The sequence below is a fragment of the Mizuhopecten yessoensis genome, unplaced genomic scaffold (assembly GCF_002113885.1).
Source record: "Mizuhopecten yessoensis strain PY_sf001 unplaced genomic scaffold, ASM211388v2 scaffold7833, whole genome shotgun sequence".
NCBI lineage: Eukaryota > Metazoa > Mollusca > Bivalvia > Pectinida > Pectinidae > Mizuhopecten > Mizuhopecten yessoensis.
The window spans coordinates 566,185-593,612 of record NW_018407245.1 but is presented as its reverse complement, the minus strand read 5'-3'; the positions used below and the strand labels follow the sequence as shown (position 1 = coordinate 593,612).

General features: G+C 36.6%; 1 protein-coding gene across 2 annotated transcripts in view; it reads right to left on the bottom strand.

Annotated features, from left to right (window-relative positions):
• The window catches only part of LOC110454404 (general transcription factor 3C polypeptide 3-like), a 60,043-nt gene extending 35,872 nt beyond the window's left edge, over positions 1 to 24,171 (bottom strand). For both annotated transcript variants that reach the window (XM_021503888.1, XM_021503887.1), the window contains exons 1-22: positions 24,033 to 24,171; positions 22,077 to 22,335; positions 20,837 to 21,073; positions 19,578 to 19,597; positions 18,552 to 18,666; positions 18,335 to 18,411; positions 18,067 to 18,181; positions 17,358 to 17,524; positions 16,708 to 16,795; positions 15,758 to 15,816; positions 15,078 to 15,196; positions 13,548 to 13,635; positions 13,032 to 13,178; positions 11,464 to 11,647; positions 10,623 to 10,654; positions 9,838 to 9,967; positions 7,777 to 7,866; positions 6,921 to 6,973; positions 4,269 to 4,373; positions 2,432 to 2,518; positions 1,382 to 1,480; positions 435 to 510 (exon numbers count right to left, since the gene is read on the bottom strand). In XM_021503888.1, coding sequence (XP_021359563.1) covers positions 435 to 510; positions 1,382 to 1,480; positions 2,432 to 2,518; positions 4,269 to 4,373; positions 6,921 to 6,973; positions 7,777 to 7,866; positions 9,838 to 9,967; positions 10,623 to 10,654; positions 11,464 to 11,647; positions 13,032 to 13,178; positions 13,548 to 13,635; positions 15,078 to 15,196; positions 15,758 to 15,816; positions 16,708 to 16,795; positions 17,358 to 17,524; positions 18,067 to 18,181; positions 18,335 to 18,411; positions 18,552 to 18,666; positions 19,578 to 19,597; positions 20,837 to 21,073; positions 22,077 to 22,335; positions 24,033 to 24,152 — 2,467 coding nt within the window. In that variant the 5' untranslated portion in view covers positions 24,153 to 24,171. The remainder of the gene's footprint in view (positions 1 to 434; positions 511 to 1,381; positions 1,481 to 2,431; positions 2,519 to 4,268; positions 4,374 to 6,920; positions 6,974 to 7,776; positions 7,867 to 9,837; positions 9,968 to 10,622; positions 10,655 to 11,463; positions 11,648 to 13,031; positions 13,179 to 13,547; positions 13,636 to 15,077; positions 15,197 to 15,757; positions 15,817 to 16,707; positions 16,796 to 17,357; positions 17,525 to 18,066; positions 18,182 to 18,334; positions 18,412 to 18,551; positions 18,667 to 19,577; positions 19,598 to 20,836; positions 21,074 to 22,076; positions 22,336 to 24,032) is intronic.
• Positions 24,172 to 27,428: the final 3,257 nt, after the last annotated feature.

The following is a 27,428-nucleotide window of genomic DNA, read 5'->3' as shown; positions in this document are numbered from 1 at the left end:
GGTTCCTTAGGCCAAGTCCGTAGTACAGACACATACTCCCCTGTAAAACAAGTCATAATATAATTATCACCAATACACAGACTGACCAGGGGTTCCTTAGGCCAAGTCTGTAGTACAGACACATACTCCCCTGGAAAACAAGTCACACTATAATTATCACCAATACACAGACAGACCAGAGGTTCCTTAGGCCAAATCTGTAGTACAGACACATACTCCCCTGTAAAACAAGTCATAATATAATTATCACAAATACACAGACTGACCAGGGGTTTCTTGGGGCAAGTCTTTGTGCCAGGTGAGCTAAAAACATTTAGTTTTGTGAAAAATCTGTCATCTTCCCACACTCAAAGACCCACCTTTTGATAAAGTAATAGAGAAAATTCTCACGCTGTGAACATTATTAGATGCCTCAGTGATTATACAATACTTACCCAAAGCATATTTGTATGTCCCTGATAAAGTTGCATTGTGTCCATTCAATAGGCAGATGGCTGTATGGTCCGGATGCTGCAAATACAAGATAAACATAGATGTGGTTGTAATATCACTATCAACAGTAATATCTGCTGATCATTATAGTATCAGCTTTTGAAAAAGCTGTCTCACACATTTTTTTTATTCACAACCAGCAAAAATGAAGTAGAATACTATGTGGCCAAGAGAACTAGCAGTAAAGACGGAAAACATTTTCAGGAGCTGACAACCATCTCTTTTGTCTAAGTTCTCTTGTTTTGAATTAATATAATTTATTTGTCATACTTTTGCTTATTTTCTGTAGATAAATTTACTTACTGAGAGCAGGTAGCGGAGACAGAACTCGTTTTCTGTAGATAAATATACTTACTGACAGAAGGTAGTGAAAACAGAACTTGTTTTCTGTAGCTAAATATACTTACTGACAGAAGGTAGCAGAGACAAAAATTGTTTTCTGTAGATAAATATACTTACTGACAGAAGGTAGCGGAGACAGAACTTGTTGTACTTATTTTCTGTAGATAAATATACAATACTGACAGAAGGTAGCAGAGACAGAACTTGTTTTCTGTAGATAAATATACTATACTGACAGAAGGTAGCAGAGACAGAAAATATACAATACTGACAGAAGGTAGCAGAGACAGAACTTGTTTTCTGTAGATAAATATACTTACTGACAGAAGGTAGCGGAGACAGAACTTGTTGTACTTATTTTCTGTAGATAAATATACAATACTGACAGAAGGTAGCAGAGACAGAACTTGTTTTCTGTAGACAAATATACTTACTGACAGAAGGTAGCAGAGACAGAACTTGTTTTCTGTAGACAAATATACTTACTGACAGAAGGTAGCAGACACAGAACTTGTTGTACTTATTTTCTGTAGATAAATATACTTACTGACAGAAGGTAGCGGAGACAGAACTTGTTGTACTTATTTTCTGTAGACAGGGTCAACACCTGGTTCAGTAAGTTCCAAACTTGGTGCTTGTCACCTTCCTATAAATACAAGTCCTAGCATTAAACTGATCAAGCATTCAATCCAAGTACACATTTTATAACTTTTGGAATAAATACAATTACATCCCACTTCCTACTCCAATATTTATTCACACATTGCCATACCCTTTGCCAATACAAACCTACACGTATGACCACGATGCTGTAATATATAATGCTAAAAATATATAATATTACAACATTAACAGTTTTCAGCAAAAAACAAAGACTAGTTTACGACAGTAGTGCAATATAAAAGATCTCGTTATCCTGTGACTTACGAAAATTGTATGATTTTTTAATTTCCTGTTAACACTTTTTTAAGATACAGTATAATCAACACTTTTTTAAGATACAGTATAATCAACAGCAAACACCAAAATATTACTGTGATGAACTGAACTTAACTTGCAAGTAACATTTTTAATGAACAAGCCATTCAGATTGATATATCTCGCCTATGCCTCANAAAAGATCTCGTTATCCTGTGACTTACGAAAATTGTATGATTTTTTTTATTGCCTGTTAACACTTTTTTAAGATACAGTAATCAACAGCAAATACCAAAATTATTATTGTGATGAACTGAACTTAACTTGCAAGTAAAATTCTTAATGAACAAGCCATTCGGATTGATATATCTTTGACCATCAATGCACATATCAGAGAAACTAACTTAAACGCAAAAATGTTGATGGAGATGCTGACAAAAGTCAATGGACCATGAAAGGTAGGCCGCATCCAACATTTGGTCTAGCATTTACACTTTCTGTGAAACTAACTTAAACGCAAAAACTTAATGTTGACACCGCCGTCGCAGGAAAAGCAACACGTTAATCTCGCTTCCACTACTTTGTGGCGGCGAGACAAAAATCACGTACAAAACAATCTTCAGAAAATTCTCGACTGAAAATTTCATCATATGATGATAACAGGGTTTGCATTACTTACTTTCTGACACATCTCTCTGACAAAGGTGAAAGCCAACAGTCCATTCTTCGTCATGATACACGACACCAAACACATGAACTCAGCTTGCTGCAAAACACAATTTCCTGGGATGAAACACATATTCTAGATGTTTGCCTGTTATTGTGTCTGGGCCTGGACTAACAAAAATCAACTGTAAAATTTTCCCTTAAAATAAAATACAGATGCAATTTTAATATGTCACATTTATGAATGAATGGAAGTAAGAAATACGTACTACTCTTAAACAAAATTTAAAAAGTTGAACAGGTTGACTTTTCAAATAAATTGGTATGTGATAGCTGTCAAAGAAGTGACTAATCTAAAATATTTTTTTGAAGTTTATAAAAGTTGACTATCAATGCACGTGTGTTTGGTCTAAGAGGAGACAACTCTTCAAGAGATTTACAAGGTTAAACAGATGACTATTCAACATATGGGCAGCACTCGTTTATAATGATCCAAACAGTTAAACCGGATCCACCAGAATTGTTTGTTTATGAAATAAGATCGGACCAAGCTGTAATCTGATGCTGCTTTAAATTTCAGGCGAGCCTTGACAAAGCCTTGCAAGGTCTGCCAGGATTTATACCCGAAAATGTTGCATTTAAAAACAGACAAATCGGTTGAACCAGATACGCAAAAGGGGCCATGGAAATTGTGGTCTAGGATCCCGGAGGAGACTACTCTTATAGATTTAACAGGTGAATTCAATTTATATGTTTGTGGTCGAGGACGACATTACTCTTCAAGAGTTTTACAAAATTTAACAGGTTACTATACAACAAATGAGGTTGTGGTCTAAGAGAAGACGACTCTTTAAAAAGATTTACAAAAATAAACAGGTGACAAATCCACATAGGTGGTTACATTTGGTTATGTAAACAACAACAGCGAAATCTAATTATTGATAACCAATTAAACTGGATCCTTAGTTGTGGCAGACATTGATGAATATCAAACAACACCAAACGTAACATTCCTGATATTTCTACTAGGGCCTCTTTCGTGTATCTGGTTCAACCATTTCAACCAGCTGAACTTCAAGAAAACAAAATGCTCAGATCTGAACCTAGGCTGACCTCAGGAATATTTGGCATGTGCATACTTGAGGGTCCAGACATGCCTGACCAAAACTAAAATGCTGAATATTGTTAGTGTGCATTATTTCTTTATAAAACAAGGTTGACTCACAGTAATATATTAGAATATGTTATGGAATTTAGTTGATGCATGAAAGAAGGACATATCATTCTTGATAAATTGTTATTTATTTGTCACAAAAGTGAAAACTCTGAAACTGCATTGTTCAACTCTGCCTACAGCTTGGTCCGAGAGCATTCATTTCTTGCGGAATATTTCTGCGCAACCTGAACCATTTCAACCGTGACATGCAAATTTGACATAGATGTACTGGATATTTTGCTCAGCTCTTCTAAAGCTAATCATCTGAATTATTCATTTTACCAAATCAACTTAATTGAAATAATGTGAAAAAATTCTCATTCCACCCAGTTCTTCTAGTTGTATTAATTTTAACAGATGCCACACAAAATGACATTCCCCATTCTTTGTTATACATTTTACAAATATAATGTATAGTTTTACAAATAATTCAATAATTCAAAAAGAAATAGGTGGTAAAATCTAGTCGTCAAGTACATCAAAGTTACTTGATATTCTAAATATGGTGGATTCTGTTATCTAAAGCAAGAAATGAGTAAAATGTGGTTTATCATTTTGATTACAGATTAGAAACAATCAAAATGTCAATACAAGTAAGTTTGTGATTGGCGTACAAACTAAATACTACACGGACCTTGAGTTTCCTCGGATCAGCCATGAAGAACGGACAGGACATCGCTATTGCCGTCACCTCCATCAGTTCAGTGTAATTCTTGAGATCCATCAACAAGTCACACAGCTGAAAGAGAAACCAACAAGACAGGTAAGGCCAGTCTATAGCAACAAGACAGGTAAAGCCAGTCTATAGCCACAAGACAGGTAAGGCCAGTCTATAGCAACAAGACAGGTAAGGCCAGTGTGTAGCAACAAGACAGGTAAGACCAGTGTATACCAACAAGACAGGTAAGGCCAGTGTATAGCAACAAGACAGGTAAGGCCAGTCTATAGCAATGTTTGTCCCACCTTTGACGATGAACAGAATATAATATGAGAAACTGAGCCAAATTCAAAGAGTTAACCTTCATGAGGTTACTTACAATGTTACTGGGTCATGCAAACTAGCATAGGTAGAGCATCTGATGCCTAGAATAAGATGAATAAGCCTGAATTTATGGTGTCAGTCTTGGTTTTGGTTGGTTATGGACTGCCTAATGAAGGAGCTAGCTAGTATGTTACTATGAACTTCTCAATGAAGGAGCTAGTATGTTACTATGAAATGCTAAATAAAGGAGCTAGTATGTTACTATGGACTGCTAAATGAAGGAGCTAATATGTTACTATGGACTGCTAAATGAAGAAGCTAGTATGTTACTATGAACTGATAAATGAAGGAGCTAGTATGTTACTATGAACTTCTCAATGAAGGAGCTAGTATGTTACTATGAACTTCTCAATGAAGGAGCTAGTATGTTACTATGAACTGATAAATGAAGGAGCTAGTATGTTACTTTGGACTGCTAAATGAAGGAGCTAATATGTAACTATGGAGTGCTAAATGAAGGAGCTAGTATGTTACTTTGGACTGCTAAATGAAGGAGCTAATATGTTACTATGGACAGCTAAATGAAGGAGCTAGTATGTTACTTTGGACTGCTAAATGAAGAAACTAGTATGTTACTATGAACTGCTAAATGAAGGAGCTAGTATGTTACTTTGGACTGCTTAATGAAGAAACTAGTATGTTACTATGAACTGCTAAATGAAGGAGCTAATATGTAACTATGGAGTGCTAAATGAAGGAGCTAGTATGTTACTATGGACTGCTAAATGAAGGCGCTAGTATGTTACTATGGACTGCTAAATCAAGGAGCTAGTATGTTACTTTGGACTGCTAAATGAAGGAGCAAGTCTGGTACTATGGACTGTTAAATGAAGGAGCTAGTGTGTTACTATGGACTGCTAAATCAAGGAGCTAGTATGTTACTTTGAACTGCTAAATGAAGAAGCTAGTATGTCCCTATGACCTGCTAAAAGAAGGAGCTAGTATGTTACTATGAAGTACTAAATGAAGGAGCTAGTATGGTACTATGGACTGATAAATGAAGGAGCTAGTATGTTACTATAAACTGTTAAATGTATGAGCTAGTATGTTACTATGGACTGCTAAATGAAGGAGCTAGTATGTGACTATGAACTGCTAAATGAAGGAGCTGGTATGTCACTATGAACTGCTAAATGAAGAAGCTAGTATGTCACTATGAACTGCTAAATGAAGAAGCTAGTATGTTACTATGGACTGCTAAATGAAGGAGCTAATATGTTACTATGGACTGCTAAATGAAGGAGCTAATATGTTACTATGAACTGCTAAATGAAGGAGCTAATATGTAACTATGGAGTGCTAAATGAAGGAGCTAGTATGTTACTATGGACTGTTAAATGAAGGAGCTAGTATGTTACTATGGACTGTTAAATGAAGGAGCTAGTATGTTACTATGAACTGCTAAATGAAGGAGCTAATATGTAACTATGGAGTGCTAAATGAAGGAGATAGTATGTTATTATGGACTGCTAAATGAAGGAGCTAGTATGTTACTATGGACTGATAAATGAAGGAGCTAGTATGTTACTATGATCTGCTAAATAAAGGAGCTAGTATGTTACTATGAACTGTTAAATGAAGGAGCTAGTATGTTACTATGAACGGCTAAATGAAGGAGCGAGTATGTTACTATGGACTGCTTAATGAAGGAGCTAATATGTTACTATGAACTTCTAAATGAAGAAGCTAGTATGTTACTTTGGACTGCTAAATGAGGGAGCTAATATGTTACTATGAACGGCTAAATGAAGGAACTAGTATGTTACTATAACCTGTTAAATGTAGGAACTAGTATAATACTATGGACTGCAAAATGAAGGAGCTAGGATGTTACTATGGACTGATAAATGAAGGATCTAGTATGTTACTATGGACTGTTAAATGAAGGAGCTAGTATGTTTCTATGGACTGCTAAATGAAGGAGCTAGTATGTTACTATGGACTTTTAAATGAAAGAGCTAGTATGTTAATATGGACTGCTAAATGAAGGAGCTAACATGTCACTATAAACTGCTAAATGAAGGAGCTAATATGTTACTATGAACTGCTAAATGAAGGAGCTAATATGTTACTATGAACTGCTAAATGAAGGAGCTAATATGTTACTATGGACACTAAAATTTCCAATTGGAAAAACATGAGAGCTTTCCTTTACATTATCTGTTTTTAACCTCTCTATTTATAATCCCAAATGTCAAATGATCCCTCAGGTCAGATGTCACCCTGACAAAAGACGACACTTACCTTGACAAACAAATCCCAGAGATCATCAACTGGCAAATCAGTTCTGTATATCCCTGAAATATATAATAGCAACGGTAAAATCTCATATAACACTGGATCCCAACACCATTGTGGTTTTACTAAATACTTTGCAGCCCGATATTTCCTGGGATGATATCCTCGCGATTTCGCGGGTCAATAAAGTGATCGTAAAAACATGATCCATAAAATGATATGAAAAATGACGTAAGAATGAGTCGCAATAATAAACTTCATAACCGTGATGTCGCCATGAAATAACTAGTGAGTGGTTGCAACGATTCATTTACATCAAGAGTTACACAACATGTTTAAAAATAAATTATATCACACATGTTATAGTTTTGTCAATTGATGATTTGTTTTTGCTCAATATGCTGTAATAAACCCTATACAATTGACTATTTGACACTTTATATGCTGAGGGTCCCTCCTGTGTGGTAAAATACAGCGAAAATTTAGTTCCTTCACATGTCTAGACCACGAAAATTTATAATAATCCATGTAAATTTGATTATTGGGTCAAAATTACGACAATTTTTTAAGCCTGCGTTAATAACTCATTATATTGTAGTCTATCTTTTGTCAATCTTATAAACACCTATTTCTAGTGAAATATACATAATTCACAATCTTTAACTGCCATACAATGTTACGCTCTTAAAATAACAATTCTTCTTATCAAGTTATGGATCGTTAAAACAATTACCAATATCTTTGGAAAGTTATTTAAGTGTTTGGGATTTCGATAACAATTATCAAAAGTATTTCAGCTTTGAAATGTTTTTTTTTAATTTTGATAAAAGTGAAATTTGTTTTGGACTCTTATGATAGTTACCATTGCGTTCTGCTTGAACTTGAGTTCCGTCCTTCAAATGCTTCGCCACATCCTCCAACTTGTGTTTCGGTGTTTTATAAGTAAATGCAACTGGAAATTGAAAACATAAAATGGAGACAATGACACTGTAAATCTATTGGTTTGGTAGATTTTATCTTCGACAGAAACACAGACGTTTTGAACATTTGCGAGGAAAATTATTCATACATATGAATATCGGAGTAAAGTAGGTAACAAGCATCCTCAATACTCTAGGGGTTACACTCACATTTGCTCTCTCCACCCCTGGAATATGTCAAAGCAAAATTGAACACACGCGGCGAGCTATTTGATTGGTCTCGGGTGAAAAACCTGACCAATAGCTAGGCTGATACCTGTCCTTTGAAAATTGCAAAGGAGCGGCACCCAACTTCAAAGCCAGTCAATTTTCACCGTTATGCGACCAACAGATTCTTTTGTAAACATCAAAGGATCCGACTCAATTTTGCTATGATATACTCCAGGGGTGAAGAGAGCGAAAGTGGGCATAACCCCGCGAGTATCGAGGATGGTAACCCTGGAGTATGGAGGATGGTAACCCCTGGATTATGGAGGATGGTAACCCCTGGAGTATCGAGGATGGTAACCCCGCGAGTATGGAGGATGGTAAACCCTAGAGTATGGAGAATGGTAACCCTGCGAGTATGGAGGATGGTAAACCCTGGAGTATGGAGGATGGTAACCCTGCGAGTATGTAGGATGGTTACCCCTGGAGTATGGAGGATGGTAACCCCTGGAGTATGGAGGATGGTAAACCATGGAGTATGGAGGATGGTAACCCCTGGAGTATCAAGGATGGTTACCCCTGGAGTATGTAGGATGGTAACCCCTGGAGTATGGAGGATGGTAACCCTGCGAGTATGGAGGATGGTTACCCCTGGAGTATGTAGGATGGTAACCCCTGGAGTATGGAGGATGGTAACCCTGCGAGTATGTAGGATGGTTACCCCTGGAGTATGGAGGATGGTAACCCCTGGAGTATGGAGGATGGTAAACCATGGAGTATGGAGGATGGTAACCCCTGGAGTATCAAGGATGGTTACCCCTGGAGTATGTAGGATGGTAACCCCTGGAGTATGGAGGATGGTAACCCTGCGAGTATGGAGGATGGTTACCCCTGGAGTATGGAGGATGGTAACCCCTGGAGTATGGAGGATGGTAACCCCTGGAGTATGGAGGATGGTAACCCCTGGAGTATGGAGGATGGTAACCCCTGGAGTATGGAGGATGGTAACCCCTGGAGTATGGAGGATGGTAACCCCTGGAGTATGGAGGATGGTAACCCCTGGAGTATGGAGGATGGTAACCCCTGGAGTATGGAGGATGGTAACCCCTGGAGTATGGAGGATGGTAACCCCTGGAGTATGGAGGATGGTAACCCCTGGAGTATGGAGGATGGTAACCCCTGGAGTATGGAGGATGGTAACCCCTGGAGTATCAAGGATGGTAACCCCTAGAGTATGGAGGATGGTAACCCCTGGAGTATGGAGGATGGTAACCCCTGGAGTATGGAGGTTGGTAACCCCTGGAGTATGGAGGATGGTAACCCCTGGAGTATGGAGGATGGTTACCCCTGGAGTATCGGGGATGGTAACCCCTGGAGTATGGAGGATGGTTACCCCTGGAGTATCGGGGATGGTAACCCCTGGAGTATGGAGGATGGTCACCACTGGAGTATGGAGGATGGTAACCCCTTGAGTATGGAGGATGGTAACCCCTGGAGTATCGAGGATGGTTACCCCTGGAGTATCGAGGATGGTAACCCCTGGAGTATCGAGGAAGGTAACCCCTGGAGTATCGAGGATGGTAATCCCTGGAGTATCTAGGATGGTAACACTTGGAGTATCGGGGATGGTAACTCCTGAAGTATCGGGGATGGTAACTCCTGGAGTATCCAGGGGTAACAAGATACTGCAGAACAAACTTTTTGTGACTTTGTTATGTTCCAGATGTGGGTGGAATGACAGAAATGCTAAGATTTTCCACTCCAGTGAAATCAGGCCAATGACTAACAGTACTGACCTTTGAGGAATGAGGGTTTACTGATGTCCTTGAACTGATGAAAGAGCAGCTTTTTGCAGGCGTTGATGAATTCGTCATGGCGACTTTGAGAGTGCAAAAGATGGCACTTCTGTAGCAGAAGAATCTGCTCCTGTTAATAAAAAGGCCGATATCGGCATCATAAATGTTTAAATACTAAGATCATTTCAATTCTAACTATGGCATCAAGTATTAAGGACACTGACACATATCTAATTAACATTAACTGATGATTAAAACTCATTTACCCCTGAAGACACAATTGAACTCTTCCAATTCAAAAGTTGGAATAGCTCCACATAATTCAACATAATTATCTTGTATTATAAACTAGAACACTGACAGGTAAGCAAGGGCCCTGCCATGTGCATGACTGTATTCCCTCTGCTCTATTATTAGCAATAGTGACCTTGACCTCGAATCTTTAATAATGAATCTTTTAAACTCCCCTATTTTTGCATATTACAGTGTATCACTATGTCAAATTTCAAAAAGATTAGCCTTTTGGATTCGGAGGTAAGGACTGTAACCTAGATCGACTATTTTTTGTAACAGTGACCTTAACCTTGACCTTTAAAACATTTTAAACCCCTAATGCACATCTACATCTCAAAGTGCATTTTGATAGTCTGAAAAGGGTTTGTACAGACAAACCAGATGTAGTTGTTAACTTATGTAAGATATACATTGTACAGAATGTATACATCTGTAGTTTGTATTTAGTGTGGGTCCAACTGAAATACTGATGAAGTGAAATGTTTCTTTACCTGTTTAGACATCAGCGCTTCACCCACATCATCTGTAAGTAATTGAACATGGAATTTGTATGTTAAATCATCCACTAATAACGTCATCGAATAAAAATAATGATAACTTAATTGTCCATTACTGACAGGCATAATATTTTCAGGAAAACCGATCAAAATATCTACATGTTTTCAAAATCCAACCGTTATCACGACAGGGAGGATGGGCACTATAAGGAGTTAATGCTGATAATGTTAACTAGTTAATTGGTTTTTTATATGATTTCATTTATTACTTTCCTTATCTAATCAATTCAAATGGATATTTTTCGGGCATCTTCGTTGTTGCTTTTGAATACCTCGAACCCTGATGATAAATGTACTGAAATGAACTGAAAGTAATTTTTCATGCAGCCTGTTTACCAAGTTGTTGATGTAAGATCTAATTTGTCAGTTGGTTAGCCTTCATTTCGCTGAGCTGTAACACGTATCTTGTGACAGACTTCCTAATCTGAATTAGGTTGTTGATGAACAGAAGAATCTTCCTTTGTGAATGAACTCTGATTGCTCCATCATGTTTTCTGAGTTGATGATGTAAGACGTATCTTACATTGTTGATGATGTAAGACGTATCTTACATTGTTGATGATGTACTGATAAGTCCTATCATTTGAGAGGTACCGATCGCTTCATTCTGTTTACGTGGCTGTAAATATTAAAACTACCTCGTGATTGTGGGGCTGTTGTTGTAATTCGGACGATACCTTGTGACAGGGCCCTGAGAGCTTCGTTGTGTTTACGTGGCTATAGATATTAAAACTACCTCGTGATTGTGGGTCTGTTGTTGTAATTCGGACAATACCTTGTGACAGGGCCCTGAGAGCTTCGTCGTGTTTGCCGAGCTGTTGATGGAGCGAGGACAGAGCCATCCTTGCGCCCACGTGTGCCGGGGCCAGGTCGACCACGTTGTCGTAGGCCTTTACAGCCTCCTCTAGCTCTCCCAGGTTGTTCAGGCACTCCGCCATCTTTAACCACACAGCTGCAGCCTAGGAAGATCATCGAAAATCTGAGTTACTTTTTTACTTCAGGAAGTGTCAAAGTTGTAGACGTGATGATGGTGGATTATGTAAATGTTAGAACGTTCCTTCAATAAAGCCAGATTCTCAGTAGCATGATACGGCATTCTGGGAATCATTTTCCCAGTCAAATCTTTGCCCTACTCTGATGGAATCCATTTCCACCCTATGGTAATTTTGCCCTTCTCATTGATAACCTTGTTTATTATATTGCTTACTATTGTAAGCTGTACTGATTGCTTACTACTGTAACCTGTAATGATTGCAGTGGGGGAAAAGGCGAAACATAAACTGCGACAAAAGAATTCCCAGTATAGAGTTATTGAATTATTATGAAGGTCTTTACTCTTACATGTATCTTTGTTCAGATAAATTTGGTCATCTCAATACTTTAACAAGAGATTTGATTTTTGTGAACGAACACATATCTCTCAATATTCCTTCCTGTTCTCTTGCATGAAAAAGTTACAAGAATTTAGTCAAATCTGTGTATCTCCATATTTAGGTTATTAGAGGAACTGCCTACTACTAAATTATGAAATGCATATATAGGAGTTACTGCAATTAAAAACGTATGGTTTGTTGTAGGACACAGTACCGTAACATTTAAAGCTACAACTGAAAAGTTTGCATTTATTTGAACCTTTGACTTTGAGGTCAAGGTCACAGTGACCTAATGACAGAGTGTGGGTGATGCTAGTATACTGCAAATTTCATCAAGGTATCTAACGATTTAAAAGTTACGGCCCGGACAAAATATCCCCGAAAGGTTTGCACTTATTTGACCTTTGACCTTGACATTGCACTGCACATCGACTGTGGGCGATACGGGTATACTGTAAGTTTCATCAACACATCTTTAATGATTAAAAAGTTACAGCCCAGACAAATTATCAAAAGAAGAACCAGTATTATATTGTGATACAATATTTCTCCCTCCATTCAAAGCGGAGACATAACTAGAGCTGTCGCCAGGATGGCTGACCAATACCCCCGCTTCCGCCAAGTTCTGTTTATTTGAAAGTTATACTTCACGTATTTAGCAGGATAAATAATATTTTTGTTAAAGGGACATAACTCCATCAAAAAGGGTCAAAATCCCAAAATAAATGCCGGTGCACAACTACATAAGATACTGATCATTCATGCAAAGTTTCAATAAAATCCACCTGTTAATTAAGGAGGAGTTTTCCGGACAAGTTACTGTGGACGACAGACAGACAGACAGTGTGATTCCAGTATACCCCCACCCCCTAACTTCGTTGCAGAGACATAATTAACAACTGTATGATTAATATTAGTACAATTTGATTTGATTTCTTGAAAAATAAAAGAAATCAGAGTTCAAACTTACACTGCTGTAACGTGAAGACTTGATCAACTTTGACAGCAGAGATTTAGCATCCTTGTAGTAGCAGGACTCCATCATGGCTTCAGCCACGTCGAGATACAGGTCCCCCATATCGTCTATACTCTCCGACGTCAGCTGACTGATGATTGGCTGAGGAGGCGAAGGTAGATTTTACTATACAGATTCACAGTTTCACGATTTCTGTACTAGATAAACATTTAACTCATTCACCCCTGAAATTTCATAATGAACTATTCCAACCTTTGAATTGGAAGAGTTCAAATGTGTCTCCAGGGGTGAGTGAGTTAATTGACTGTATGGCACCTCTAGGTTTATTTTTGAACATTTTACCAATTAGCATCAATAAGGTGTTCTTTCAAGAGGTGATGCAGTGCAAATCATTATTATCTTTAATCAAACATTAATATACAGTGAAAAATGTCCATCTGTTTTTCATTAATCTCTTACTTATAAAGGAATCAACAAGAAATGTACTGTTGTGTGACCTCTACTACTCACCGATACAATAGCCTTCTGACGCTGGTGAATCATACACACAGACAACTTAACTCCTAGATCTATCGGCAGCAGCTCCGGGATTTTACACCTGTAAATTTAACAGCACATAAACTGGGATTATACACTATCACATGTCAAATGATAATCTTATGCAACTCCTTTTGATAGCATAACCATATAGTGTATTATAGGTTTTTAATTTTTACATTACATTGCCAGGAAAAATATTGTGCTCACATGGGCACTTTTGTATTTGGGTGATGGGATTTATTTCACTTGTGTTTTATCAAAATAACATATATATGACATTGGTGTTTTATCTCCATTTTTTGGCAGTGAAATGGTTACATATAGTTATATTTGCTTGATATTTAATTTTGTGCTGTCTTTTTCACAAAATTCAATCCTATGCTATAATAACCAATCGTACAGTAAGTAGTGTAATAAGTATACGGGAATATAAAGGGGGAGAAGAGCCAACACTGTTCCAATATTAGGTAGGATCCTTTTGTTGGGTGTTGGCTGGAAGTATACAGGAAGAAGCAGAAACAAATATTAGTACATTATTGGAGTTACATTCCTAAAATTCAAAACTGAAAGTGTTCAACTGCTAAGATTATTTTACCTATGTGTAGTTGTCCCTATATGGAAGTAATGTGGCAAAAAGTGTTATTTTCCTAGATTGTCAAATAAGATGCTATGTCCTGGAGAAAACAACTCATTTTACATGGCTGTAATTTAGGACTTTTTCTATGTCATAATGAACCAATCAAAACCAAGTCAGCCAATCAGCAAGCGTTTCATACAATTGTAATCCCACCTAATACTTGTTCCAGTTAAATACAGTGCCTCTGAGTAATTTAGATGGGTAATTCTTATATTGACATATTTTACATTGAATGAATTCTATAGATATTTAACTTTAGAAAAACATATAGTTTTAGTAAAGTTTAATATGTGATGGCAGATTGATATGGTGTCAAAATTCAGGGGTGTTCCCGTCCCAGCTTCACTGGTTTGGCTTATAAACCTCCTAGACAGTTGTCACTAGTGTTGAACTTCAAATATTTAAGTTATTAGCTCAAAAGTTTAGATATAACATAAAGTATGTGATTTAGTTGTAGTCAACACAATCAAACATCAAATATTTTACAGGTCAGGTTAGCATTGGTATGAATAAAATAGTTATATTCTAGGCACTTCTTAAAAGGTTATCATATTGCCTTCAATTTTTTTTTGGGGGTAGGGGGGTGGGTGGGGGGGGGGTCATTCGGGGATGATGTTATGATTATTTCCCTTGTGCCTAATCCATAACTACATACTGTGTTTGTTAAAAGCTGAATGTAATTAAGTGTAAACTAATACAACAAAATACATATAATTGCCAGCCAATTTTAGAGACAACTGCAATGGCTATATTTGACTATATTTGATTCAACTTTTTCTGTAGTGAATTTGTTACACCTCACATTTCAATGGTGATTATGTTTGACCTCATTTTGCTATGACGATTAATGTGTTTGAGCTTACATTTCTATGGTTAGTTGACCATTCGCGAGACCCTCAGGATCAATTGGGTCGATGCGATTCTTCTCCCACACAGCCTTGTTGTGGAATACGAACTCCACCCCGCAGTGTTTCACCAACACCTGGCAAGGATAGAAACAAGAAGCAGATAGTTGGACGGACAAAGTCGGAATTATTCTTACTTACATCCCCGAGATTCCAGAGGCTAAGTTCACTTACATTTTCCACATCCCTGAAATATGTCATGACAAAATTGAAGGCACAAGGTAAGCTATTTGATTGGTTTCAGGTATGGAAAACTGACCAATCGCTAGGCTGATTCCTGTCCTTTGCAGATGACAGAGGAGGGACATCAAAAGTCCCAATCTAGATATCAATCTAGTCTACTTGTTTCATCCTAAAGGTGGAACATACAGACCTCAGTGTTGTCAGGACATATTCTAGGGGTGCAGAGTGACCCCTGGAACTTTGAGGATGTCTTCAAAATAATACAAGTGTCATTCTTATTCAACAGATTGGACAGAAATTTCCATTGTACCTTGCTTCTTGTGCATGAACCAATATCAAATTTATATATCAGGCTTAGAAATTAACATTTCAATATTTCAAAAAATCACACATATGATAAATATACTGAATTATTAAAACGTCACTGAAATCTGGACACTGAATACTAAGCTTACCTTAATACACTCCATGAACTGTTTCTCTGCTATCAGTAGCTCCAGCAGCAGGTTGACATCTGTAACACAACCAAATGTGATGGAAATTCAATAGATTTTGTATAGAAACAGCCAAATACAATGCAAGTACAATATCCCTGTTTAAAAAAAATGTTATGTTAACCCTTTCACCCCTAGGTAACTTAAGTAGACTCTACCATACATTTATCTGGGTGAGTCTATTATGGTCTACAGTGGTGAAAGGGTTAAACAAAATGCCCATGACATTGCAATGTAACATGGAAATAATCATGTATACAAAACAAGATAGTGCATGTAATGCAAATTTGGCAACTGTGGATTTCTCGACAAAATAGTGTTTGGAGTAAGGACCAACATATACCATAAATACAGTAAGTAAACAAACTTTGTACAAAATGTTCTCAAATATCTAGTATACCATCTATAATATACTCATTGGAACTACAACATAATCCCCGAGAGGTCACATCAGGTTCTGTTTCAGGAAACCTGAAGTCATGATTTTTTTTTATCACATAGAAATATGAATGCTTAACAATGTTAAAGACAATTGCTTTCTTCAGATTTCTTGAGTGTGAAGGAGAATTATAGTTGGTATTCCCTGCTTAACGTTTAGCATTTAGAGTAATGGCAACAACTGGACCACCCATTGTCAGCATAATGTGACCAGGCAGAATGCTGTGTTGGGAGCCTTCGACATGGTATTTCAGTGAGATAGCACTATAAAGTCGGCATCAGATCTGCTCTTTTACAATAAGGCAAATATGACAATATACCCTGCCCCCTGCACACACACACACACACACACAAGCATGCATACAAATTAACACACATTGAGATAGAGGCACTTCCTTAAATGACCTAAGCTATTGATAGGTCATTAAACAAAATAAAACCGAACCAAAAGTGAAGGAGAAGTGTCTGCCTACCTTCTGATGTCACTTTGTCAGGGTGAGCCTGAAATGCACCCTTCATTATTTTTATGGCATTCTCCTTGTCAGCAAGATTGAAATATTGCTAAAATAAAGGCACAATTAGACCATTTTAGTTCTTAAATGTACTTCAAGGTGCAACAAATGTAAATGTATGGCTTGAACTAAAATACCATATACATCCAAATATCATGATTTTTCTTGACTATTTTAATACACAACAGCTATTTTCATTCCTATTTATTTTAACCTGGTCAACATAAAAACATTATTTTTTCTATAAATACAAGAACTTCTACATAATAGCTACTGCCATAAAAAGCTTCAAAAAGCTTCTGCAGAAAATTATGCAGACTTCCGAGGCCTGTACGTTTATGCGGAACCGGTATGTCAGTTTTTAAGTGTAACAATTTTGGGTTTAAATCCTGGCGGACCTGAAAATGTGTATGCAGGCCTTGCAAGACTTTGTCAAGGCTCGCCTGAAAGCAGCATTAGATTACTGGGTCCGACCTTATTTCACAAACGAACAACTCTGGTCCAACCGGTTTGACGCTTGGACCGCAATAAACGAAAACGTCCAGTTTCCAGATTCAAAAGAGGAAGGGAGATAACTACGATGAAAGAGACAGAAGGACAGCTGGGGTTACCATTGCGAGGTTCCTGGCTAGCTCTATGTACTGGTCGCCTTCCTCTGGTGGGATGAGGTTGAGTACAGCCCGGTACCCCTCCATTACTTTCTTGGTCTCTCCAAGCTCCTCATACAACTTAAGCCTCTCCATTATATACTGTGGGTTCTTTGGGTCATTTCGTATAGCTAAAACACATATTCACTAGAATTTAGATCAAGACAGATTAAAATTAATATTCAATGACCGATGACCGGGAAAACTTTTTCTCTATTTTCTTTCCAATGAGTGGTCTTTTGGTTTTGTAGAAATGATATTGCAAAATCTGACATACATAAACATATATTTACATTTTTATTATAGAACAATTGTTTAATTTTATTTATTTGTTCTTAAATGATTTATTTAATTTACTGCATTTTGTTTATGCGTCGTCCAATATTGGCGGAACATCCCTATTTCAATAAAATTGGCGCCAATAATAAACCGTAGTCATTTGAATGTTTGACGCAGGGGCATTCTCCATGTTATCCGAAGCGAAGCAACAAGACTCTCATTGAACAAGGTCAATCTATGACGTCATAAATAAACCATGTGTTACGTCACAAGAGTTTTTGTTTTCATACTCAAATGAAATATATTTCTGCTGGTAATGTTCATATAGTGGGTTGCAGTGCAAATGTCAATACATTAAGATCAGATTTATATTTGAGTTGACAGAGCAACAAACCTTGAGTATAAGCTATCACAGCCTGAGAAATCTGGTTCTGGTCGAGAAACATCTCAGCTAATCGACCCCACTGCTCACAGTCTTTCGGACTCAGGTATGCAGCCAGAGTATGGAACTGAAATCAAACACACACAAAAAATGAATTCATTAACTGCTCCATTAAAATTATGTATAATTACTGACCAATATATATTGCGTCTTGCAAAATTGTTACACCTCTTACAAATGTATCGAAAATTACAACATCGAAAGGAAACAAGGCCCATACCTCTAAAGCTTTCTGCATGTTACCCGTTGTCTCGTAGATCACAGCTAGTGTCTGGTAAGGCAGGACGGCTTTGGGAGCTTATCGGGAAAAACAAAACAGAACTCACAATACTTGTGTTGTGTATGGTATGATATGAAACATTTGAATATCTTCTGTAAAATAGTTTCTAAACAAAACTATACAAGTATTATCACTTAGGCTGTTAGTTAGACCATACCTTCCTTGATGATATCCATACAGATCTGTATAGCCTCTTCGTTCTCCCCTCGAGCAAACTTCAGATTGGCCTCTCCCATCAAACCCTTCAGGTGCTTTGGGATGTTGCTCCTTGGCTGTTGGGATAATAAACAACTTAACTCAACAAGTAAAGTGGCGGAAATAAGTTATTGGTAAAACATGGGGTTTTTAATTTGAAGAATTGAATATTTTAACTATAGACTGTTGATCATTGAAGGTTTTGTCTCTACAACACATACATACACACTGATACACTATTTACTGTTCAATTTAGTCCACTGGTTTTTGAATGGAATAATTCTGATAATGGATTTTTTTTATTACTGATTATGAATGAATCATACCTTGGTAGGGTTATATAGTGGCAATGCCATGCGATGGTAAATATAAACTAAACAAGGGGTAATTAACAGTGTAAGCAGTCTCACTTGTGTCCTGAATTAAAGTTTGTTATCTGGGTGAGATGTCTGCATGATTGGAGTTATCTAGAATCCATCAATACCATCAATCTATGTTGAGAATGTCCTTTATTTACTTGAAATTACTTGAACATTATTGTTATATCAACATAAACCTAGGATATCTAAGCATTAGATGAATCTCTAATTTACTTACTTTGCCAAGAAGTTGGGTTTCGATGAGGATTTAACACTAAATTTTAGCTTAGTTTTATGCATGATTGAATTTTAGGACAATGCAACTAACAAATATAACTTTTCACCTAATATACACATCTTTAATTTTTTTCACAAACTGATAATTAAAACACAGTGCAGTGTTAAATATCCATGGGTACAATTAGAGGTGTTTCCTCAGATTCTTAATCCTATTACAATATTTCATGAAAAAAAAATAATTATTGTATCATAAAAATATTTTATGAATCAAGAGTAATCAAGAATAATGTTTTATGACATATTTATGAATTATCCCATTCAGATAGTACAATCCAAATTCGGACTGTCATGATTATTTTCCATAATAAATAAGTTGACTTTTTACTTACATTTCTTTTGACATATTTTCCTGAAATATATAAAGGTAACCATTGCTGTATATTACTATGTTATCACACGGAAAATTTATTTTACCTAGAAAACTGGTATTTTACCATTTGTCATAATGGTATGTAAGATTTATGAGAATAAAAGTCGATATGCATATACAAGTGTATCTTAATTCTCAAACTGATACTTTGAAATAACAATTCTGCAATTTATGTATTACATTTATATATGTCTGCAAAAGGAACAATATTACACAAAGTTTGATGATTTACTCTTTAACCCATTCACCCTAAAGTGGCATTTGAACCTTACCATATCAAAGACCGGGCAAGTCAAGTTTAAAAATGCAGGGGTGAATGGAAGAGTTCTTATCCAAATATCCCTGACAGACTAACACATAACATATTGTTTCAACAGCTGTAGGCTGATGACGACCTAGTTCTCTCTGAGGATATGACATTACCAGTACTTGGATTTGACCTAGATTTAATTAACAAGGTGGGTGTTGTCAAGGAAACAGAGGATGCTTTTTCTCCCCAACACACAATGTTATTCTCTACATTTTTTCAATACTTCATTTTTGTTTTATTTCCCGAAGTTTCTGTCAAGTGTTGTATCATTTAATTTGTTGAAAATTCTGTCGTGCAAGTGCTTCAAATGCTCCATGCAAAATTGTTATAGCCCTATTTCTACTGTTGTGCTTTACAGCCCCATCTCTCTGCCCTCAAGCCAGTCACACCTTCATTTATACCATGTTATTGCCCTTGGCCCTGCTGGACTACGCACAGAAAATCTTTAGAGGAAAAGTTGATAACCGCCGAACCTTTAAACTAACAACCTAGTGTTTGACCTACTAGAGAGATCGCAAAAAAAGTCTGGTTTGTAGTATTAATGATCTTTGCCTTTGATCTACAAGTCAGAAATGTGAAACTTTTATCAAATTTCATCCAAATTAGAACAAAGCCAATACAGTGACGACAAACATTTAAACTTGGATTTATGACCCTGAAAAGCAAATTTATTCAAGAAATTTTTGTACTGAGTATTTTAATAAAGATTCATTCCTAGAAAATTAAAAGTTAAACTGGCATAGCACTGACACTGATATGGGATGGGTGTAAGGACATGGGGTAATGCTATTTATGCCATCCCTATCACTTCAACAAAACTACTGGTACAACTCTTCAAGGCGAGTTTTTTAAATGCATTTTCATTGGCTGTATTTTATCACTGCCAAACAAAAAAATATAAAACCCACTTTTCATCTTCACAGGCGATATTGAACCATCTGATGTGTGACCACCTTCTCTGGCTCTGTCCAAAGGGAGAGAACTAGTACTCGGTTTATAGTCTGGGTCATCCTGCTGATTGTCCTCCATCTCATCCTCATCATCATCATCATAGTCATCATCATCATCTCCTTTTTCTATTTCATCTTCATCTTTTTCCTTTGCTGCATTTATCATTTCACTGAATTCCAAGAAGTTGATTTTACCTGAGAGCAGAAGAAAATAAGCAGTAGATGAGACACCACACCATAGGGACACTAACTATGTGATCACCATGCTGATGAGGCTATTTTTAACACAACTTTACATATATATATATAGATATAGATATATCCCCTGAAGAGGTGACAGTACTAGGGAGGTACTTTGAAACTATTGTCATTTGTTTATTTATATACATATACAAACATGTTAAGGAGGATGAATTTCAAAGTTGATTATTTAAAAACCAATGGTTTATCACTCAACTCTCAAAATCAATGGTTTTCTCTCGAAACCCCAAGCAACAAGGTGTACAAAAGATGAATTCAAACAGACCCCTGATTTTTTTCATTTATCTTGTAGCCATTTCCTTATTTCCCATTCTCCTTGCATGATATAGTACTTTGGGATATTTCGCATCACCAAAATTTGGCGGTTTTTACTCGAAATTAGGTGTTTAAATTTTGGTGCATCAAATGCCTACAGTTGAGCAGCAGTTCCCTCAGTCCTCCAGGCTGTTATGATGCTAAATGGCAGGACTGGATCATCTACAACCTTGTTTACACATGTCAGGTATTCACTGAAAACATGTCAGTATGGTACAATATGTTTTCAGATTCCATAAATATACAACCTATAGCTGGTGAGATTTTGGCGTGTTTAATTTTGGCTTATTCACCCCAAGCGCCAAATAAACCAAAATATTAAATGTTAAATACCACTGAACCTCCAAGGGCGATGGCTGTTTCTATAAATTGAACAAGCATACACGATACATACATTATTTAAACTAAATGCTGAAAAATAGTAAGAGTATTTTAATTTTCTATGATATGAACAGATTCCAAAAATGGTAAATGTAAGTATTGAACTGCTTTCATTTGGCATTCATAGGCAAAATCCAACATGAAGCGCACTAGCGCTTCATTGAATTTGCCTTTGTCCAGTTGGCATTCATAATGCCTATGAATGCCAACTGAAAGCAGTTCAATGCTTAAATGTCCTCACCTGATAAATACAGCATAACCAAGTCATTTGATGGCAGTTTGCGAGCTCCTGACGGTTGACCTTCAGTCAGCACTGTGGTAGGGGGAATGATGAGTTCAACAGTCTTACTGCCAGACTCTGTCGACACTTGCATCATGCGTGAAGTGCCGGGAATGCCCTCTTCAGACATAGACAGGGAGGCCAATAGGTCCAGGTTTGTCGATACCTCATCTGCTGCATTCTCCGCATCGTCATAGTGAACTTCCACTAACCCTCCAGTCTGTCAAAATAGCATGAATTTCAACTATAGACTAAACTATTTGATTAAATAAGTATTTAGTATTAATTAAATACAAACATGCCATAAACTTTCTGGTGCAAAATACTAAAATAGTGAGATCAGTTAAATTTTCATTTAAAATGACGAAAATTAAGATAAGGGATACAGGCTTAGCAAATTTCACCGCATATATGAGAGGTTTATATACGTATACGGGCTAATGCAAGTTTTATGTGTATTTCTGTTGTCTGCTCAAAGTGACATATGGTGCAGCTGATGGAAAAATAACTACATGACAATCAACATCCAAGAGTGTGGCTTATTTTTTGTTTGTCAGTCTGTACGTGTTAAGTGGCATAAGTGCAGGCATCACAATGCTTTGAATCAGCTAGTCTTGAGAGATGGGGTCACACTTATGTGAAGTTTCATGAAATTGGTCAAAACTTTAGTCAGGAACCTCCTGACAAGCCAAATGTTGACAGATAAATAAATGGCATAGCAATGACAATGATCTTCAACCTAGACGTTTAAATTGAATATGAAGACAATCTCTTTATCTCATTATCTATTTCATTCAACAAGTTGGGCACCAAGGCGCATATGGGTAATTATCCTGTATTTGGGGAACAGTTATACCCATTTGAGTAACAATTTTATTACTGAAATGGGGAATAAAGTGAAATAAAATCACACAAATATCTTTTAAACACTTGGAGCAAAAAAGGGTGTTATTCGTTCAACTTAATCCAATAAATAACACAATGAAGTACATCTGTGCACAAAAATTTAGCAATTCTGATGTCTAACTTTTTGTGAAAAGGACAAACCATATCACTGACTTTTGTCCACTATATGACAAATTGAGACGTGAATGTGCACTTGAAAAGTAGGTGAATGCAAGATTTATGCTTTCAGCACACCATGATACAAAAATAACTTTTAAAGCAAGGCTAGATTTCATTGTAATGTATATATGGGATTAAGGAAGTCACCGATATATGGTATTTGTAAATTGTACATTATGGTACATCTGTTTAGATATGCTGTTATACAACTGTAACTTGATATGTACTGTACAAACTGTATAATGGGCTGTTCGCCTTGAAATACTCATTAATATCTTGAATCTCGAATATCACTGACTTTGCTCTCCATTGAGTTCAGTGTGTAGGCAATGGGATCATCCAGTGCAAATGTGACAGGTAAACACAATGTTTTATGTGTGCTATTTAGCTACTCTACATCACACTAATAATATAAAAACTTTGTGTATTTTTATTTCCCTATATTCCCAATTTGAGCTATAAAATTGTTACTCAAATGGGTATTAAACTGGGAGTACAGTCGTTTCGGAACCCGGTAGTTTCGGTACTTCAAAAAGAAGAGGTTTCGCTGAATTATTAAACTGTTCCCCAAATGCAGGATTTATTACCCATATGAGCCGTTGTGTCCAACCTGTTCAAAGTTGATATAAAACTATTTGGCATGCAATGTGATGGTAAATATAAAACAGTGAACATAGTTGTTTTGCCAAATTTCTTTCTGCTCGGAGATGCAGCAAGCGGGATTTCAATGCAAGCTGCCAAACAACCGCTGAAACCAGCAAATATGTGGTTGATCAAAACTGGGCCGAGCCGAAACAGGACTTTATCACATTAAGGAATTACACATATATTATGTGCAGGTAAATGACTTGCCTCGCTCCATGCCACCCAATTTTCCTCCGCAATATCTTTTCCAACATTGTCAAATGGGTTGTCAGACGTTTCGTCCATAAACATAGAATCTTGCACTTCAGAATTTCCCTCCGCCGCCATGATTGTATTTGTTCGATCGATGTTCTCGGATTTTAAGAAAGGAAATTTTCTTCCGAAAGCCCTACCACCTATCACTCGAAAGGTTAACACTCCTCGACCTCCGAACAGCTACCCTGAAGAATACAGCGTACGATTCTGACAGTTTGCCTATTTACCGAGAAATCATGTATAAGCTACATATAACAATGTTGTTCGTTGTTTTTTATAAACTGACTTATTTGTTGAGGATACTCAGCAAGCTAAAAGTCCAAGTGAACCTGACGCAGCCGTTAAATGAACTTTGTAAATAGACTAACGCGTTGATAGGCATACAAAAAAACAAGAAAAAACATACATACAATGCAAATTTATTGTTTCCATTCTGTTCCAGAAACCCTAAATAGAAAACATCAATATTTTCCTTAAATTGTTTGCCATTTTGGGTACCCTCAAGTTAGAAACTGAAGATTAATGTTAATAAACCCTTATTTATGGTGTTTTGAAAGAGAGAAAGATTGCCAGTAATCAATTTTACTCGCCATTTGATTGCTTACATAGGCTAGTTGACCTAGGTACATGACAAGTGTCGCTGATGAAAAAGGAAACGCCTAACCTTCTGGAACTCATGGTCCTATTCTCCTTATACTTTTTTCAGTGATCACTGGGCAAATATTTTCTTTGTTCACCTTTTACACTGGTTTTATTAATTTTGAGTTCGAATTACGCTTTTGTTGTGACGTCGATATTCTTAGTTTTCTGCAAGCTGAGTGTATATTTAAGTCACTGTAGCTGAAATAGGATTGGAGGCAGCCTAATTGTAATCAACTGGTAATCCATTCAAACTGCAAATGCAATGTCAAGCATTTCACAAGGACAGTCCGTTCTTATTAAAAAAAAATGGTAAATAAAAGGTTGACCAGTATTATTAATTAGATATGCTGTCCCCCGGGGGTTGTTGTTGATTTTCCAAGTTTCAAGTTTTTTTAATTTCCGATTGCAATACAGCATATAGGTTTTCAACTTCGTTGATAGGTTGTATGTATGCACAGTACACAAAACATGTTTCAATTTTCAAGATGGCAGAGAACAGATCCATATAAGCATTTATCACACAAAAATAAATACATACTTCAGCAATATTACTGCACAAGGTTTTTTTTCTTTTGGCGGTAGCATACTGTAAATAATTACCCAATCTTCGTAATGTAATAATATTTTTACATGACAATAACACAGTAGTAATTTATACACACTGGGGCTTTGGTAATAATATTGCTCAATGTATGTGTTTCTTAGTAAAGAATAAGCAGGACAAGTACGAATAAAATCTATTTCATCTTCTATATAATTTTTGTCGCAAGCTAAACATATTTTTTGACCTCTCGGAACCCGAATATAACGTCCAGATTCGATGTTGAGGTGAATTTTTGGGAGTTATCTCCCTTAGACCGATAACCGCGCCGACAACCTCGAGGTGACTTCTCGGCGCTTTACATCTTGACATTGAACCAAACACAAGTGAGTGATTTTCCTCCACATTATTACATAGATTTCGGGAGCTAAGAGCAGTTTCAACTATTTGTTGTGACGGTGTGAAATACCACACACCGAATTCACGACAATGTGCAGGGAATGCGCCTGCGTGCGATACTGACTCAACATTGTTTTTGGTAATAGAGGTTAAAGGCTTTACTAAATATAATTGAATATTAAAAGTATCGACAAGATGTCTATATAAATAACATTTAGAAGATGTTTCAAACGCACTACGCAATTCTTAAATAAGTGCGTCATGCAGACGTTGAATATACATTTCCACAAACTGTTTTACTTTGAACATATAGAACCTCTCGGATATGATTAAAACCCGTTCTATATAAATCATGTTTGACATGGTAAACCCAGTTAAGTTTACAATTTTGCTTTTTGACATTAAGCTCAAGTAGTGCATCATAACATGATTTTAGTACACAGTTATTTGTATTTAAAATATTTATCCAATATTTCATAATAGCTATTAAGAATACCTCCCTGTTTTAAAATGTACCATAGAACTATTGACTGTTTTCTTGAAAACGCGTACACTTCTGGAACGCATGGTCCTATTCCCCTTATACTTTTTTCAATGATCCCTGGGTAAATATTTCCTTTGTTCACCTTTTACACTGGTTTTATTAATTTTGAGTTCGACTTACGCTTTTGTTGTGTGGTCGATATTCCTTTGTTTTCTGCACACTGAGTGTATATTTAAGTCACTGTAGCTGAAATAGGATTGTCTGCAACCTAATTGTAATCAACTGGTAATCCATTCCAACTGCAAATGCAATATCAAGCATTTCACAAGGACAGTCCGTTCTTATAAAATAAAATTGGTAAATAAAAGGTTGGCCAGTATTATTAATTAAATATGCTGTCCCCCGGCGGATCTTTCGTGTGATTGTTGTTGATTTTCCATGAACTAGTGAGTATGTTCCATTATACAAGCTCGTGCATTTAGGTGTCTTCATTTTGAGCTTCATTTGATTTGGACGGAGTGAAAGTGGCGGGTTCCACACTGGATGCAGGAAACCTTACTCCTCCGGAACACATGGTTCTGAGTTTTTGTGATGTTTTATCCTCTGGTTTTGTTGCCTTTTCGGTTCTGTATACATATCGAGTTTAGATCTATTGGCTTTGTTGTGTATTGACGCCATGTTATGTATTCTAATTAACAGTTCTGTATGACTCAAACTGATGTAGGTATCAACTGAATCCCCATACATAACTGGCAAACATACGGAATGGAAATATATATATAANGTGGGGGGGGGGGGGATGAAGCTCAGTTGTTGAAAATCATATACACAGTCAATAGACCTACATTTCTTGTGATATTTTTGAAGTGGATACTAAGAAACCAAATATAAAACGTTTATAATGAGGCGTTGTTTTTCATGTGATAAGCAGTTTGCCACGGTACTCCGACATGATGCCTATAGGTTTGCTTTATTGCTTGTGTTTTTTTGCTGTAGCATAGGCCATTCAGTTTGTGTACAAGGGTAGTGTTTCTATGACAGTATGATTATTCTGTCTATGGTCTAAAACAATTTTACTAACTCATATATTGGTTTTAGAAAAACGATCTTTGACACAGTAAAACAAATTCGATCATGATAAACATTTAAATCTCACACAAGTATTATCAAAGTTTTACTTTATACACAAACAATATACGTATTCAATGTGTCTCAACGTTTCAAGACCGACTGGTCCCTTTGTCAAGGTATAGCTAAGTCAGCGTTTTGTTTTGTTTACCTT